The sequence below is a fragment of the Fistularia commersonii genome, chromosome 8, assembly GCF_037954325.1.
Source record: "Fistularia commersonii isolate RoL2024-O1a breed Wild chromosome 8, RoL_Fcom_v1.0, whole genome shotgun sequence".
Taxonomy (NCBI): domain Eukaryota; kingdom Metazoa; phylum Chordata; class Actinopteri; order Syngnathiformes; family Fistulariidae; genus Fistularia; species Fistularia commersonii.
The window spans coordinates 5,838,939-5,852,571 of record NC_141291.1 but is presented as its reverse complement, the minus strand read 5'-3'; the positions used below and the strand labels follow the sequence as shown (position 1 = coordinate 5,852,571).

Here is a 13,633-nt window from a genome sequence, read left to right as displayed (position 1 = left end):
AGAAAAGCTATCTTTTATTGGCCATAAACACAATTGCTCCAGACACCTGTAATTAAACCAAGATTGAAAAGAAGAATAGACTTCATTCTTCATGGAGATATTTATTTTCTTTTATTGTATTTATTACTTTTATTTAATTTGACCTGTAATGATAATGACTTTATTTAAATAATAGAATTATTATTATACATTACTTATATACATTCATTCATATGTTTTTACTACTCGAGTGCATAAGATAAATTATTTTAGACATGTATTATTAATGTTAATTAAATTAATTTTTCTCAGATATTTTTTATGTATGATACACCATTTTATAATTTAATTGATTCATTCTATGTATACTCATCTTAATGTATACTCAAGTTTTTTTCTATCATGAAATTCTTTTAACTTATTAATATAATTACATGGGTTTATATATATACATATATATATACACACACACACACATATATATATATATATACTGCTCAAAAAAATAAAGGGAACACTTGAACAACACAATGTAACTCAAGTCAATCACACTTCTGTGAAATCATAGTGTCCACTCAGGAAGCAACACAGATTCATTTTGACTTGTTTTAAGGACATTACATCAAAGTTGGATCAGCTTGGAGTTTGTATCTACACTTTAACTTTGAGTGTGATTCTTATCCAGACCTCCATGGGTTGATACAATTGATTTCCATTGATCATTTTTGTGTGATTTTGTTGTCAGCACATTCAACTGTGTAAAGAGCAAAGTATTTCATAAGAATATTTCATTCATTTAGATCTAGGATGTGTTTTTTAAGTGTTCCCTTTATTTTTTTGAGCAGTGTATATATACACACATACACATATATATACATACATATATATACACATATGTATACATACATATACATATATATATACACACACATATGTATACATACATATACATACACACATATATATACATGCATATATACATACACACACACACACATATATATATATAAATACAAAAATAAAAAAATGTATAAAATATATCTTCTCCTTTCAGCTTTTCCCTTCAGGGATCGCCACAGCGAATCAACCTTGTGAATCCTGACCCCAAGTACCCGAAATCCTCCAACTTCTTGATCTAATATAGACTTATAAAATAACATATTCGTCGAAGGATCACATTTCTTTAAAAGATGATAGTTAATTTAGAAAATAAAAATACAGAATCATGCTCTAAAGCTGCACTCTACTGAGAGGCGGTCCTGAATTCCCCATTCTATGATTGCAAAACCGCAACAAATTATCACCGTTATTTCCAGCAGGTTTCATCAGAGGTTTCTGCAGTCGGTATGCAACATCAAGTGGCGGGACAAAAAATCCTGCAGAGGTTTGACCCACCAAGCATTGAAAGCCTGATCATCACGGCAAGTTGTCCAGATGCCTGATAGCCACACACTAAAGATGCTGCTTTCTAGGCAACTAAAGGAGGAGCGGCTCCTACTTCGCTTTTAAAGCAGCAACATTGAAGAAGAAACCTAGGAAGATACAACTCCAGACAGGAAAGAGTGGAGGCAGCCGGTCAGACAAGAGAAGCATCCATCCATGACAAGAGAGCCCGCAGAAAACATCGACCTCTCATAAGACAAATGATTGGTCCCCTAAGAACTCCAGCTGTCATATGGTGAAGTTTGCGGACGGCGCGGAAGCGATGGGAAACATCACGAACAACAACGAGCCCGAATAGTGAGGGGAAGTGGAACACCTGGAGTACATCGATATAGTTTCGCTTGAGGACGCATTACTCTACTGACGCACTCCTGCTCTCATGACCTCTTAGTGCACCCCGCCCCCCCGCCAACAAATTGTTTTATGACCCCCTCCCCGATGACCCGTTGCCAAGAGCAGAGGTGACCCCCCTCCCAGGCCCCCAAACTAATTGTTTTATCACCAAAATGGAGGCAGGCAAGACACCCCCAACTCAAAATTGCAGCGGGAAATAGAAACATGTCACAGTAAGACAACCCAACTCAAATTTCCAAACATTGCGGTGGGAAATGGAGTATGATGATGTTAACACGACTTGTGACAACGCGGTTTAAAATGATATTGTGGGGTTAAAACGGCGTAAGATAGAAAGCTGGAACGGAAACAGATCCCGCTGGAAAAGCGGTTAACCTTCTCCAGGCAGATGTTGCAGATTTGCGACAGCTAAATGCTACTTAGCTAATTACGCCACAACTTAATTTGAGCCTGAGAGGGTTAACAGCTCGAGCTGAAGATGTTCACGGAAGGCAAAGCATAAAAGGGTACAGGAGACATATAAATCTGACGGAAAAAGGGTCAAAAGAGGCCGGTAGCATAGCCTATAATGCCCGATGAAAGCTTTGACGCCGCCAACAAACAACGCCGGACCAACTTTGCATTGCTCTTTGATAAGAGGCGTCTCTTTGCAGATGGGAAGACATTACCGTTTGGCTATTAATGGCACACCCACTATTTCCCCCCCCAAAAAAAATTTCCACTATTTCCTGGTTGGCTCGCCACTTTTTCGTGAGGGTCTTTTCTGGCCAACATTGGGAAAAGCACTAAACATTTCTCTAGGTTCAAGGGAACGGTAAGCTTCAAAAGGTACAATAAACAATGAGGTAAAAAAGTATTTAGTCAGCCAAAAATTGTGCAAGTTCTCACACTTGAAAAGATGAGAGAGGCCTGTCATTTTCCTTATAGGTACACTTCAACTATGGGACAGAAGGCGAAAAAAAAATCCAGAAAATCACAATGTCTGATTTTTAAAGAATTTATTTGTAAATTATGGTGGAAAATAAATATTTGGTCACCTGCAAGATTTCTGTCTCTCACAAACCTGCAACTTCTTTTGTAAGAGGCGCCTCAGTCCTCCATACGTTTTCTGTATTAATGGCACCTGTTTGAACTGGTTATAAGAATAAAAGACACCCATCCACAACCTCAGTCACACTTAAACTCCACTATGGCCAAGACCAAAGAGCTGTCAAAGAACACCAGTAACAAAATTGTAGACCTGCACCAGGCTGGGAAGACTGAACCTGCAATAGGTAAGCAGCTTGGTGTGAAGAAATCAGCTATGGGAGAAATTATTGGATGGAGGACATACAAGACCACTTATAATCTCCCTCCATCTGGGGCTCCACACAAGATCTCACCCGTGGGTTCAAAATGGTCACAAGAACAGTGAGAGAAAATCCCAGAACCACGCAGGGGGACCTCGTGAATGACCTGCAGAGAGCCGGGACCAAAGTAACAAAGGCCACCATCAGTAACACACTGCACCGCAAGGGACTCGAATCCTGTAGTACCAGACGTGTCCCCCTTCTTCAGACAGCACATGTCCAGGACTGTCTGAAGTTTGCTAGAGAGCATTTGGATGATCCAGAAGAGGATTGGAGAATGTCCCATGGTCAGATGAAACCAAAATAGAAATTTTGGTAAAAAACTCAACTCGTCGTGTTGGAGGAGAAAGAATGCTGAGCAGCATCCAAATAACACCATACCTGCTGTGAAACACGGGCAACACAGATTTTCAACTCTGAAGATTTTCTGTGGGGTCGAGATCTGGAGACGGGCTAGGCCACCTCAGGACCTTGAAATGGTTCTTACTCAGCCGCTCCTTCTTTGGCTGGGCGATGCGTTTGGGATCATTGTCATGCTGAAAGACCCGGCCACGATTCTTTTTCACTGCCCTTGTTGGTACTTCATAAAAAGAAGCAAAATTGTTGTCACCTGAGACCCAGTGTCTAGGAGACAGTTTTAATAGCTGTGCACTTCTGACCCATAAGGCCTCTGAGGAGTGGGGACTGGATTTCAGTTGAGTGTGACCGAATGGAAGATTTGGTCATGACCAAATTACCAAATTTGGTCACTGGTCATTTGGACATTCCGTTGGCTTCCATCCCTTGATAGTCCCATATCAAGGGCTGGTTTCAGTTTAACTGCTGCTTGTTTTCTTCTTCCTGGGATTGTGATTTCCTGTTGAACTCCTTCCAACTCCTTTCAACTGGTTCAGGATTTGGTTCGTCAATGCAATACAGGGTCAGGTGACCATCCTGGCTGCACCTGAAACTGTAGCCTAGGCGGGGCTACTTTGTGTGGTACCAGTCTTGTCCCAAGTCGAGTTTTTGGTTTTGGCCTTTTGTTTAATACTGGCTATAACAGCACTCTGGGGTATGCTCGTATTCAATGCCCCTAGAAGTGAAGCCCTCTGGCTTTGAAAAGTTGCTTTTCAAGCTTCTGAGGGTTATTGGGGGGTGTCTAATCTGCACCATGTGCAAAATCAATCAAGTCTTCCATTGAATGGACATTGGTCTGGGCTTTGGCTTTGGAAAAGCTGAAGTTTTTTCTCATCCGGCGAGATTTGCCCGCTTGACGTCTTCCTCAGTGCGCAGCATGAGAAGTATTTCAGAGAATGGAGGCGGGTTCTTTTTCTCCTGCTGGAGTTGCAGACCAGTAATCAAGGCATTATTCCAACAGCTCTGCAAAACTGCTTAAGGAGCTGCAGATTTGAGTCGGCAGCATGAATCCCCCCTCTCTTCACAACCTTATACGCAATCCAGCTGCCGGACGATTTCTCACAGAAATTGTAATTGGTGTTTAAAAAAACTTGCAAAGAGTTCATCTCCATCATCAACAGCTGAATCTGAATCTGAAGCTAAAATCTAGGAGACTGAGATAGTCATGAGGTGATGCTTTTGGTCCTTGATGCCTTCTAGCAAAGCTGTCAAACTCTGGCCCGCGGGCCAAATTTGGCCCACACTGTAATTATATTTGGCCCACAAAGCCAAACCAAATGGCTATTAGAGCTGGCCCACCGGGATAGTCTGCAGTGCATGTACTGCTAATTCTACAAATCCCAGAATTTTCTGCTGGTATTTTGGCACGAATATCACAACAGGACCCATAAACGCCCTCTCCTCTGTGTACAGTAGTCATAGCGACCTTATGCTAATACTGGCCCGCTGCTACTGAGGCAGAAAACGGGATTTTGCATGTGTGCAATATTAAGTTATATATTGTAAAGTATTAAGCTATGCTTGTTCCATATTTAGTTTTAAGGCAAAATTTGTTTTTGTTCATTGTTATATCTGGAGTGAGATTTTTTTCAATAAATATCAATGGTGGCCCGCAACTTTGTCCCAGTTTTGAAATTTGGCTCACTGTGTATTTGTGTTTGACACCCCTGAGTTAAAATGTAAAAAAAAAAAAGGAAATAAATATGAATATAAATAAAAGTATGAATATAAATAGAAAAGCAGACAACAAAAATAAAAACACAAATAAATGTCACTCCAAGCTGCACTCAAATGTTTTATCTGCACTACCAACAATGTTTATATTTATAATATTTGTTTACACTACCATTATTTATCATCAATAGATATCTAGATTCCCTGTGGACCGCAAAGTAAGAATTTCATTGTACAGGGAAACACGATTCCAAAGTGTACACATGACAATAAACACTTTGAATCTTTGAATAGTCAGACTCGCGACAAGAACATGGGACTCTTCCAGAGACGCCGTTCTTGATCATGTCTGTGGAGGTTCTCGGTCTTCCAGGTCATGGTGAATTCTTGACGAAATCTTCTTGTCGTGGCAAGATGAGAAGATTTCGACAAAAATTTTTCTTTATCGTGTGCTCCACTACTATTTTCGTAAGCATCACAAGGAGAGAAGAGCTTGAACAAGTGATCTGCTCATTACTGTAAAATTGGTCGAAAATAACGAGAAGAACTGGTAAGAATAAATACATAAATAAACTGCTGAAAATTATAAAATTCCCGAAAAATAACTGTTCTTTACAAATATGTATATGAATGTGTATGCCCAAAGTTTAGGGTCAAATTAAAATGAAAATTAAAACACGTTCTCACGTGGAAAGATTCAAGTCCTGGATCCAACGGTTGTCCAAACCGGCTTTCCAATATCGAACCCATCGAGTTTACACACTAGTTGGATGTCAAATCCGGGGCTTCTTTTCATGCGTTTTTGTGAGAGATCTGGGAAGCAAAAAAGAAAAAAAAAAAGAAGGAATTCTTTTTCTTCAATATTTCGCCACGTTTGTTACCAGTTAGATTGTTGTAGTTTGCGTGCCTCTTGATGTTGAATTCCTTGAAAACAGCTGCGGTCTCCTGTCATATGAGGCAGACACAGTGGTTTTGTATTTCTGTGAAATAGTCCTGCAGGTGGCGGCCCTCGCTGTCAACTTTGCTTATTTAGTTACAGTTGCCATTTTTGAAAAGGAAAGGATCACACAATGCCCTTTGACCCTCTTGACAAGGGTCAAAGTTCCCATGGCAGAGCGTGGCCACAGGTCTAGTGCCATCTTCTGGTGAAATATAAAACTAAATTTTTGTACGCCGTTTTATACTGGGGTCAAGAGTGCTGGTGGCCATATATTGATTTTATGACAGAGGCTGCGGGCCGGGGTCAATTTGAAGACGGGCCGCATTCGGTCTTTGGACACGCCTGAATAGGGCAGTTTTGATCTGTTGCTTGAATCCTCCGAAGCAGCTGGTAATCATTTCCCTTGACCTAGTGAGGGATATACTGGTGTTCCATAGCTGCTTGGATGAGGCCATGCAAGTTTGATCCGTATGCGTTCGGCAGATCGAGCTAAAAGCCCATTAGATTTCCTTCACTCTCCTTGGCCTCCTGGATCTGCAAGTTGAGGATACATGTATGCTCCAAGCAACCGATGAATCCTGGAATGCCATCCTTTCGGACTGAAGCAGTCGTTCTTCTTGCTAGCACGGACAATACCTTGTTTTCGACTCTTGGGAGAGTAATGGTTTGGATGTCAAAGATGTCTGTTTCCTTGGGTGCGAGTCACCTCTTCGCTCTGTTCCGGGACGATGGAATGATGCCGTTTGTCCAGATTCTCCACAAGTTTCCATAACCTGCCCGGGAGCATGGGGCATTTCTTGTATGCTTTGTAAGGTTAAGCACTTGGTCCTGGGGCAGATGCTGAGTGGGCTTTCCGTAAAATATCCTGGACTTTATTCCATGTTGGCTCCTCCTTAGGAGTTCAGCAGGTCTGCTGATCTTTAGGTGTCCACTAAAGGCTCGGTTCCTGAAGAACTTCTCTACAACTTCCTCAGGGTTGGCCAATCTTCTAAGTCTTGCCTTGGGGGGAGCAAGATCCCGGCATTTTGGTAAACACGTCCATAACGAACTGAGCTCGCTTGGCCTCCTCCATCAGTTTCAGAGTCCTTTCTGCCCTTCTCAGTCTGCAAAGTTGCCCTCAAAGTCCACTTGTTAGATTTTCTTTACCCTTCTCTTTCTTCGGCACTTGCTGTTTTAAACAGCTTGTTGAATATCATTCAGTGACAGCAAATAAAAAGATTGAAAAGAAGCCCAAGAGAAATGTGATGGAATTACATCATGTTATAATCATGTGAGGCGGGAAAAACAAAAAGACAAAACACATGATGCGTTTTATTCACACACCTTTCCTTAATATAATCTTTATTGCTTTTTCTTATTGGGTTGAATACAGAACAGGTTTACATCTCTTGACTTTAGTGAAACACTGTCATGACTTACTAACAGCAGCCGGGAAGACAGACGAGGGGATGGAGGGATTGTGTATATTTGTATTTCTGACTGACGTTCCCTTTGACCTCTGACCACAACTCAATGTGAGGCTTAAACCAAAGCAGGAAACTGCAATGAAAAAAAGGAAAACAAAACAAAACAAAAAACTGGAGTGACAGGTTTTGAAAAATAGCCAACAATGTTCTAGCTGGAAAATATTTTCTGTTAGATGACGAGTTCACAGTCAAGTGCTAAATGTAGTGATTGACAGTTCTGAATCATAAAAAAAAAAAAAAAAAAAAAAAAAAAAAATAGGACTTGGAAATTGCAACTCAGGAAATAAAACATGTATTTTTTGAATAATGGATTTGTGAAAGACCCTGAGAGCGAGATTATATATATTTACACACACACATATCTATATATACATATAAATATACATATACATATGTGTGTGTCTGTGTGTTTGAGTGTATGTGTGTGTGAGTGTAGCACAAGAAGAGATGGAGAAAGGAAAAACAAATCATCCTTAAATGAACAAATTAGATTAACATGCACGAAAAAAAACAACAAAACAGCCTAACCTAAAAACTCACCCTTAACAGAACAAAATGGATTTTCACAGTTTTTTTTATACGCATTTAAATGTCATTAAGGAAAACAAAAAAAAAAAAAAAAAAAAACACACAAGACAAAAAAAAAAAAAAAAAAAATTCTCAGCCAAACTAAAAATAAAACCGAGACCCACACGGTCTGTTCAACTCATATACAGGAGATCTACATAAAGCTTTTTTGGATTCAGAGGGATTCTTATTGCTGGTCCGACTCGCTGCGCCTGACTACGGCAAGCCGGATAGTCCAAAAACACACGTCCTCAAAAACAGTCACCTGCAGCATAAATGTGATACGTTTTTTTTTTTTTTTTTCTCTTTAATACATGGCTTCTTCTCAAGTCATTGTAGATCGACACATATACGCACAACAAACACACACACACACAAACACACATCTGGGCTCCAAATAAATACATTAAAAACAGTCCATGTGCATTCGAAATGGAACTCCAGTATTCATATGGCCGAGCGCAAACAAACAAACACACACACACACACACACACACACACACACACACACACACACAGTTGCACACAATCGCCGAGGCGGAAAGAGGGGGGGCTAACGAAAAGGCGACAGATAAGAGAAGGAGGGAGAGAGAGAGGAAAGTTGGTGTGAAGAACGAGAGTTCGTTCTTTTGAGATAAGCCGATTTTGAAGTACAAGTAACCCCGGCGGGTTGTAGGCCGCGAACTTTGGCGCTTCGCGGTTTTGCTAGCATGGTTGCAGCTAATAAACCATGTGATTTCCACCCTTAGCAGCAACTTAGAGGTGTTGTAAATAAAAGTTTTTTTTTACATTAAGTTTAGACCAGATGGGGGAAAATACATTGCTAATTTCATAACAGGACCGGAGCTAATTTACCTGCGGATGCATCACACTTCTTCTTGGACCGTTTTGGACACAATATGGGTGTTTTTGGATGTCCAGGGCAATTTCATACAAAGTAAATAACATTAGCCTTCGCACAGCACATGAATCGCAGGAAATGTATACTTACATTACTTAATACAGTTTCAAATGTGTGATCCATTATATCCATGTACAAATTAAAACATACACGTATATTTTTGAGGAATTATCATCGTGGGGTGTTTTTTCCTTTGCTACACTCCAAGCTAGCAGACATTAGAAGGCGTTAGCCCTGCCTTCAAGGGCAGATGGTCTGTGTCATTTCAGAAAAGTCACCAAATAGATTGGAAGAGAAGCTTGTGTCTTGACTTGTGTTAAAAGAGGCACTTTTTATCTGCGGTAAACTGTTATTCGTGTTGTTTGACTGTGAATTGAAGATTCAGTCAGGTTATGTTTGGCCTTTGAGTCCAGTGGGCTATGCTAATGGGGATGCTAACGGGCTTTTAGCTGGTCGGCCAGTTATTAGCTATGCCAGTTGAGCCCAGAAGCGTACATAACTCTTAAAACTAACTTTTAACACCTAAATATGTCACCTATGAACAAATTCATTGGGAAAATGCTTCTCCCCTGTTTTCGCCACAGCTTTTTGCATACAAGCGAAATTGGCGTTTAGCAAATTTGGGAAGGTTTGCCGACAGACCCGAAAGGTTTCACTCATTCAATTTTATTGATCACGACCGGTGTTGACACATTTTGAGATCTAACCAGAAGGAAAACTAAGACGCAAAGTACAGAGGTTTTTAGATATATCCAGGCAAACTCTCTCTCTCTCTTTCTCGACTTTGTCGCAATATTCCACTGTAGTAGTACTAGAAGTAGAAGTAGTAGTTTTGCAAGTTGTTAGTGCCAGTTCACAGCGGCATCCAGTCAGTCGGTCCCCGTTGTGGTTGTTCACTTTCTTTCTTCTTTCTCTACAAACTGTGTGACCGACCAACTGTTGCCGCTTTACAGTTCCATTATGAGCCGCTGAGGTTCGATTTGTTTTTGCTTTTTGAGGTTGCTTGATATAAAAAAATGTACAAGAAGAAAAATAATAGCTATTTCAGCTTCACACGACAAAGAAAAAAAAACAAGACACATACACACTACCCGTCCCTCTGGCTGTGATATCATGATCACAAACGTGTCGCCTTTTCTTCTTTTTTTTTGTTTTCGATTTTTGGCGGCACAAAGTTGTGGAAATGTCCGGCAAGGTGGGGCGCGAACGGTGGGGTTTAGCCCTTTACTGGCAGAGTAATACATATCCGGGAAACACAACATTTAGTGTCGCTACTATTCATCCATCCATCCATCCATTCATCTGCCCGTTCACTCGTTCATTCATGCATCCATCGCCCTGCCGCCAAGCTACGTTTAGAGGTTTCGTCTATGAGAAAAGCCATTCGTTAGCCCATTTGCATGTGATTGTCTCCGACGCTAATTCACCGGTTAGCTCAGTGAAGCTACATTGACACCGAGTTAAGGCGTTTAGGAATAGTAACTTTTTTTTTTTAAACCACCAATTCGACACGGGAACGAGGGTTTAATTCCTAAAACATGTTCTCTGGCCAACATAATACTGGAAGGAGTCTAGCTAGGCCTGTGGTTAGAGAAAAAAGTTAACAAGAGATGCGCAAGCTTGGCTAACCATCCTGGTTTAGTCAGTTATCTGAGCCAAAGTATTTTTTTCTTTTTTTTTCTTTTAATTTTACCACCCAAGCTAATATTTATGGAGCTCAACAAACAGGCTAACAACACATTAGCGAGCTAGCATATAGGTACTACAGCTGTATAGTGTTAGCAAAATCAAGAGGCGGTTATTTTAGCGTGTTTGCATACGAAAAAGGTTAGCAATGACCCAGTTTAGTTGTGTTTTGACACCCGGGCTAATGCTTTAGCCGCAGATGCCTCTGGTTTGGCCCACAGTGGAAACTGGGCTAGCGGACGTTAGCCCCGCTAGCTCCAATTAGGAAGACGCTTGAGATATATATATATATATATATATCTATATATATATATATATATATATATATATACATATAGATATAGATAAAGATATATATATATATTTTTTTAAGGGCTGTGCTTTGTGTTTTGACAGCTGCAGAGGTTGAGGTAAAGTGAACCCGGGTCAGGCCATTCGCGCTGATAATAACCTGCACGCCAGATGGGCTGCAGTGAAGCCTCGATGGACACTAGGGGGTGACGATGAGAGACAGGCAACGATCGCACACATTCGCGCACATGCACAACGAAAAGGTTTGATTTGTTCGGATACAAAAAAAAAAAAAATCCCCTCCCTACACCTAAATGTCACTGATAATCACACAAAACTCAAAAATGTTCATCACTTGCCACATTTTTTTTTTTAAACTCTACAAACATGGAATCAACTGAGAATGATTACGAGTGAGAAATCATCGACACACAAGTCACAGGGTGGCTTCGCTTCGTGGGATAAAGGGATCAAATAGTGTGATGGGTTTAAAAAAAAAAAAACAAGAAAATAAAGAACAGACCAAAAAATAAGTGATAAACACTGTCGGCCTTTTCAGCGTTTCCAGTTCCATGCTGAAATCTCATTTTGACAGAATGTTTTTTCAAACCAGCTGAGAGGTCGTCGGCGGCTGCAGCGAATGTTCGGCCCGCCATCATTTTCCAGTTACACAAAAATAACGATAAGAAAAAAAGAAAAAAGAAATCCTAGCCACATAGTGGGAGGCGGTGACATCTATCCGGCCGACGAGCGTAACATGCAGATTTGATTCAATATCCAGAGTTATCCACAAAAAGAAAAAAAAAAAAAAAGGTGTCTGGCGGAAAAAGTCGGCGTCGTGTCAAACGCTGGTTCAGATCCTGAACGTCGCGATTTTTAAATACAGATCTAGACAGTCCCCGCACAGCTGCGGTCCGTCGCTCAAGAGTTGATCATCGATTCTCAAAATAGAGTCTGGAACAATAATAAATCATGACTTTATTCTTTTTATTGCTGAAATATAGATTCCCCCTCACAAAAAAAAAAAGGTAATGCAAATCATTGTCATCATAAAAAGCTATAAAAATTAGATCCATCCTCCGTAATAATGCAGATAAAGATATAGCAAAAAACATCTGGTAGAAGTAGGACTAGTAGTAAGGCACTTCAAGAGAACAAGGTCTTTCCGTCGATCCAGTCCGGTTTTCTTTTCTTCCGCGTCGGGCGTGGCGGAGTGTCTCTCCGTGGTATGGCACTGCGGTGACACTGTTGGTTTGTTGTCCTCAATCCACCCCCACCAGAGGAGGCTCTCCGTTGGGCAGGATGTGCTCCAGCGTGGGCTTGCTGTGGATCTCCAGCAGCTCCTGGATGAAGCCCTCCGTGGGGGAAGCCGCCTGGGACGGCGCGCCGGAGGACGAGGGATCTTTGGAAATGCTTGAGTTCGACGGTTCGCCGCCCGCCGCCGCCGCCACCGCCGCGTCTCTCGTCTTTGTGTCAGTAGCTTGTTGGCTGGGGGTCGCGTTGGTGTGTTTCGTTGCGGCCGCCTTGGATTCGCCCTCGGCGTCTTGTGGAGCGGCGTGCTCCACGGAAGTAGTCGTTGCCTCCGCCGCCGCTTCCGGGTCGGGGCTGGCCGTTTTCGTGGGGCTCGGTTCCGCGGACGCCGCCACTTCCGCCCCGTCGCCCTCCTCGGCGCCGCCGCCGCCGCTGCCGCACTCACTCTCGTTCTCGGAGGGCGGGCAGGTGGAGGTGGGCGTCGGGGTGCAGGAGTCCCCGTCTTCGCTGGCGGCGTCATCGTTGGCGGCGGCGGCGCCGTCCGAACCGCGGAGTTTCAGGTGGATCCTTTGGTGACGAACCAGGCTGTGCTTCAGGGTAAAGGTCCTCTCGCAGGTTTGACACTGGTAAGGACGCTCGCCTGACGGAGGACGCCACATTAAATGCCAGGAAATACTGGACGACTTAGAACTATCACAGAGCATGTTGAATTTAAACTAGAAAATAAAAGACAATTACATTGAACAATTTTATGTGATTCTTGCGCCTTAATACACGTCCGCCAATCTGGTCCACTGCACTGTTGTGTTTTCTTCCAGTTTTCCTTTAATGCACTTTTTTCGTATTTAAATTTTATCTTATTATATTTTTACATTTTCTTACATTATTGTGTTGTTGCCAGGCTGCTTTGACAACAATTCCCCCATTGGGAAAAATAAAGTAATCTATCTATCTAATATATGGCTAATATATGGCTAATATATTAATTCCTTATAATTTCTTGTTTGTTTTTTTTTGTTTGTTTTTTTTATTCTGTTGATTTATTTATTGTTTTGTCAAATCTAAACTTTTGCACTAAATGGCTATTATTTAGATAAGCTACATTTTTCTTGAAAAATTGAAATGTGTATTTTGTTTTGGGATGTATATGGCTGCTATGACAATCGAATTTCCTCCCGTGGATAAATAAAGTAATGGAGTCATCTATCTATCTGATATATTAATTTTTCTTGACTTTCTGTTTATTCTGTTGATGTAATTATTGTTTTGTCAAATCAAGATTGCATAAAATGTCGACATTGTACAAGATCATTGTAATGTGATATTTCAATAAACA

General features: G+C 41.3%; 1 protein-coding gene across 8 annotated transcripts in view; it reads right to left on the bottom strand.

The window, feature by feature from the left end:
- Positions 1 to 8,454: 8,454 nt before the first annotated feature.
- Positions 8,455 to 13,633, bottom strand: part of rreb1a (ras responsive element binding protein 1a) — a 54,876-nt gene continuing 49,697 nt past the window's right edge. For all 8 annotated transcript variants that reach the window (XM_086150688.1, XM_086150690.1, XM_086150689.1 and 5 more), the window contains one exon: positions 8,455 to 12,937. In XM_086150688.1, coding sequence (XP_086006814.1) covers positions 12,309 to 12,937 — 629 coding nt within the window. In that variant the 3' untranslated portion in view covers positions 8,455 to 12,308. The remainder of the gene's footprint in view (positions 12,938 to 13,633) is intronic.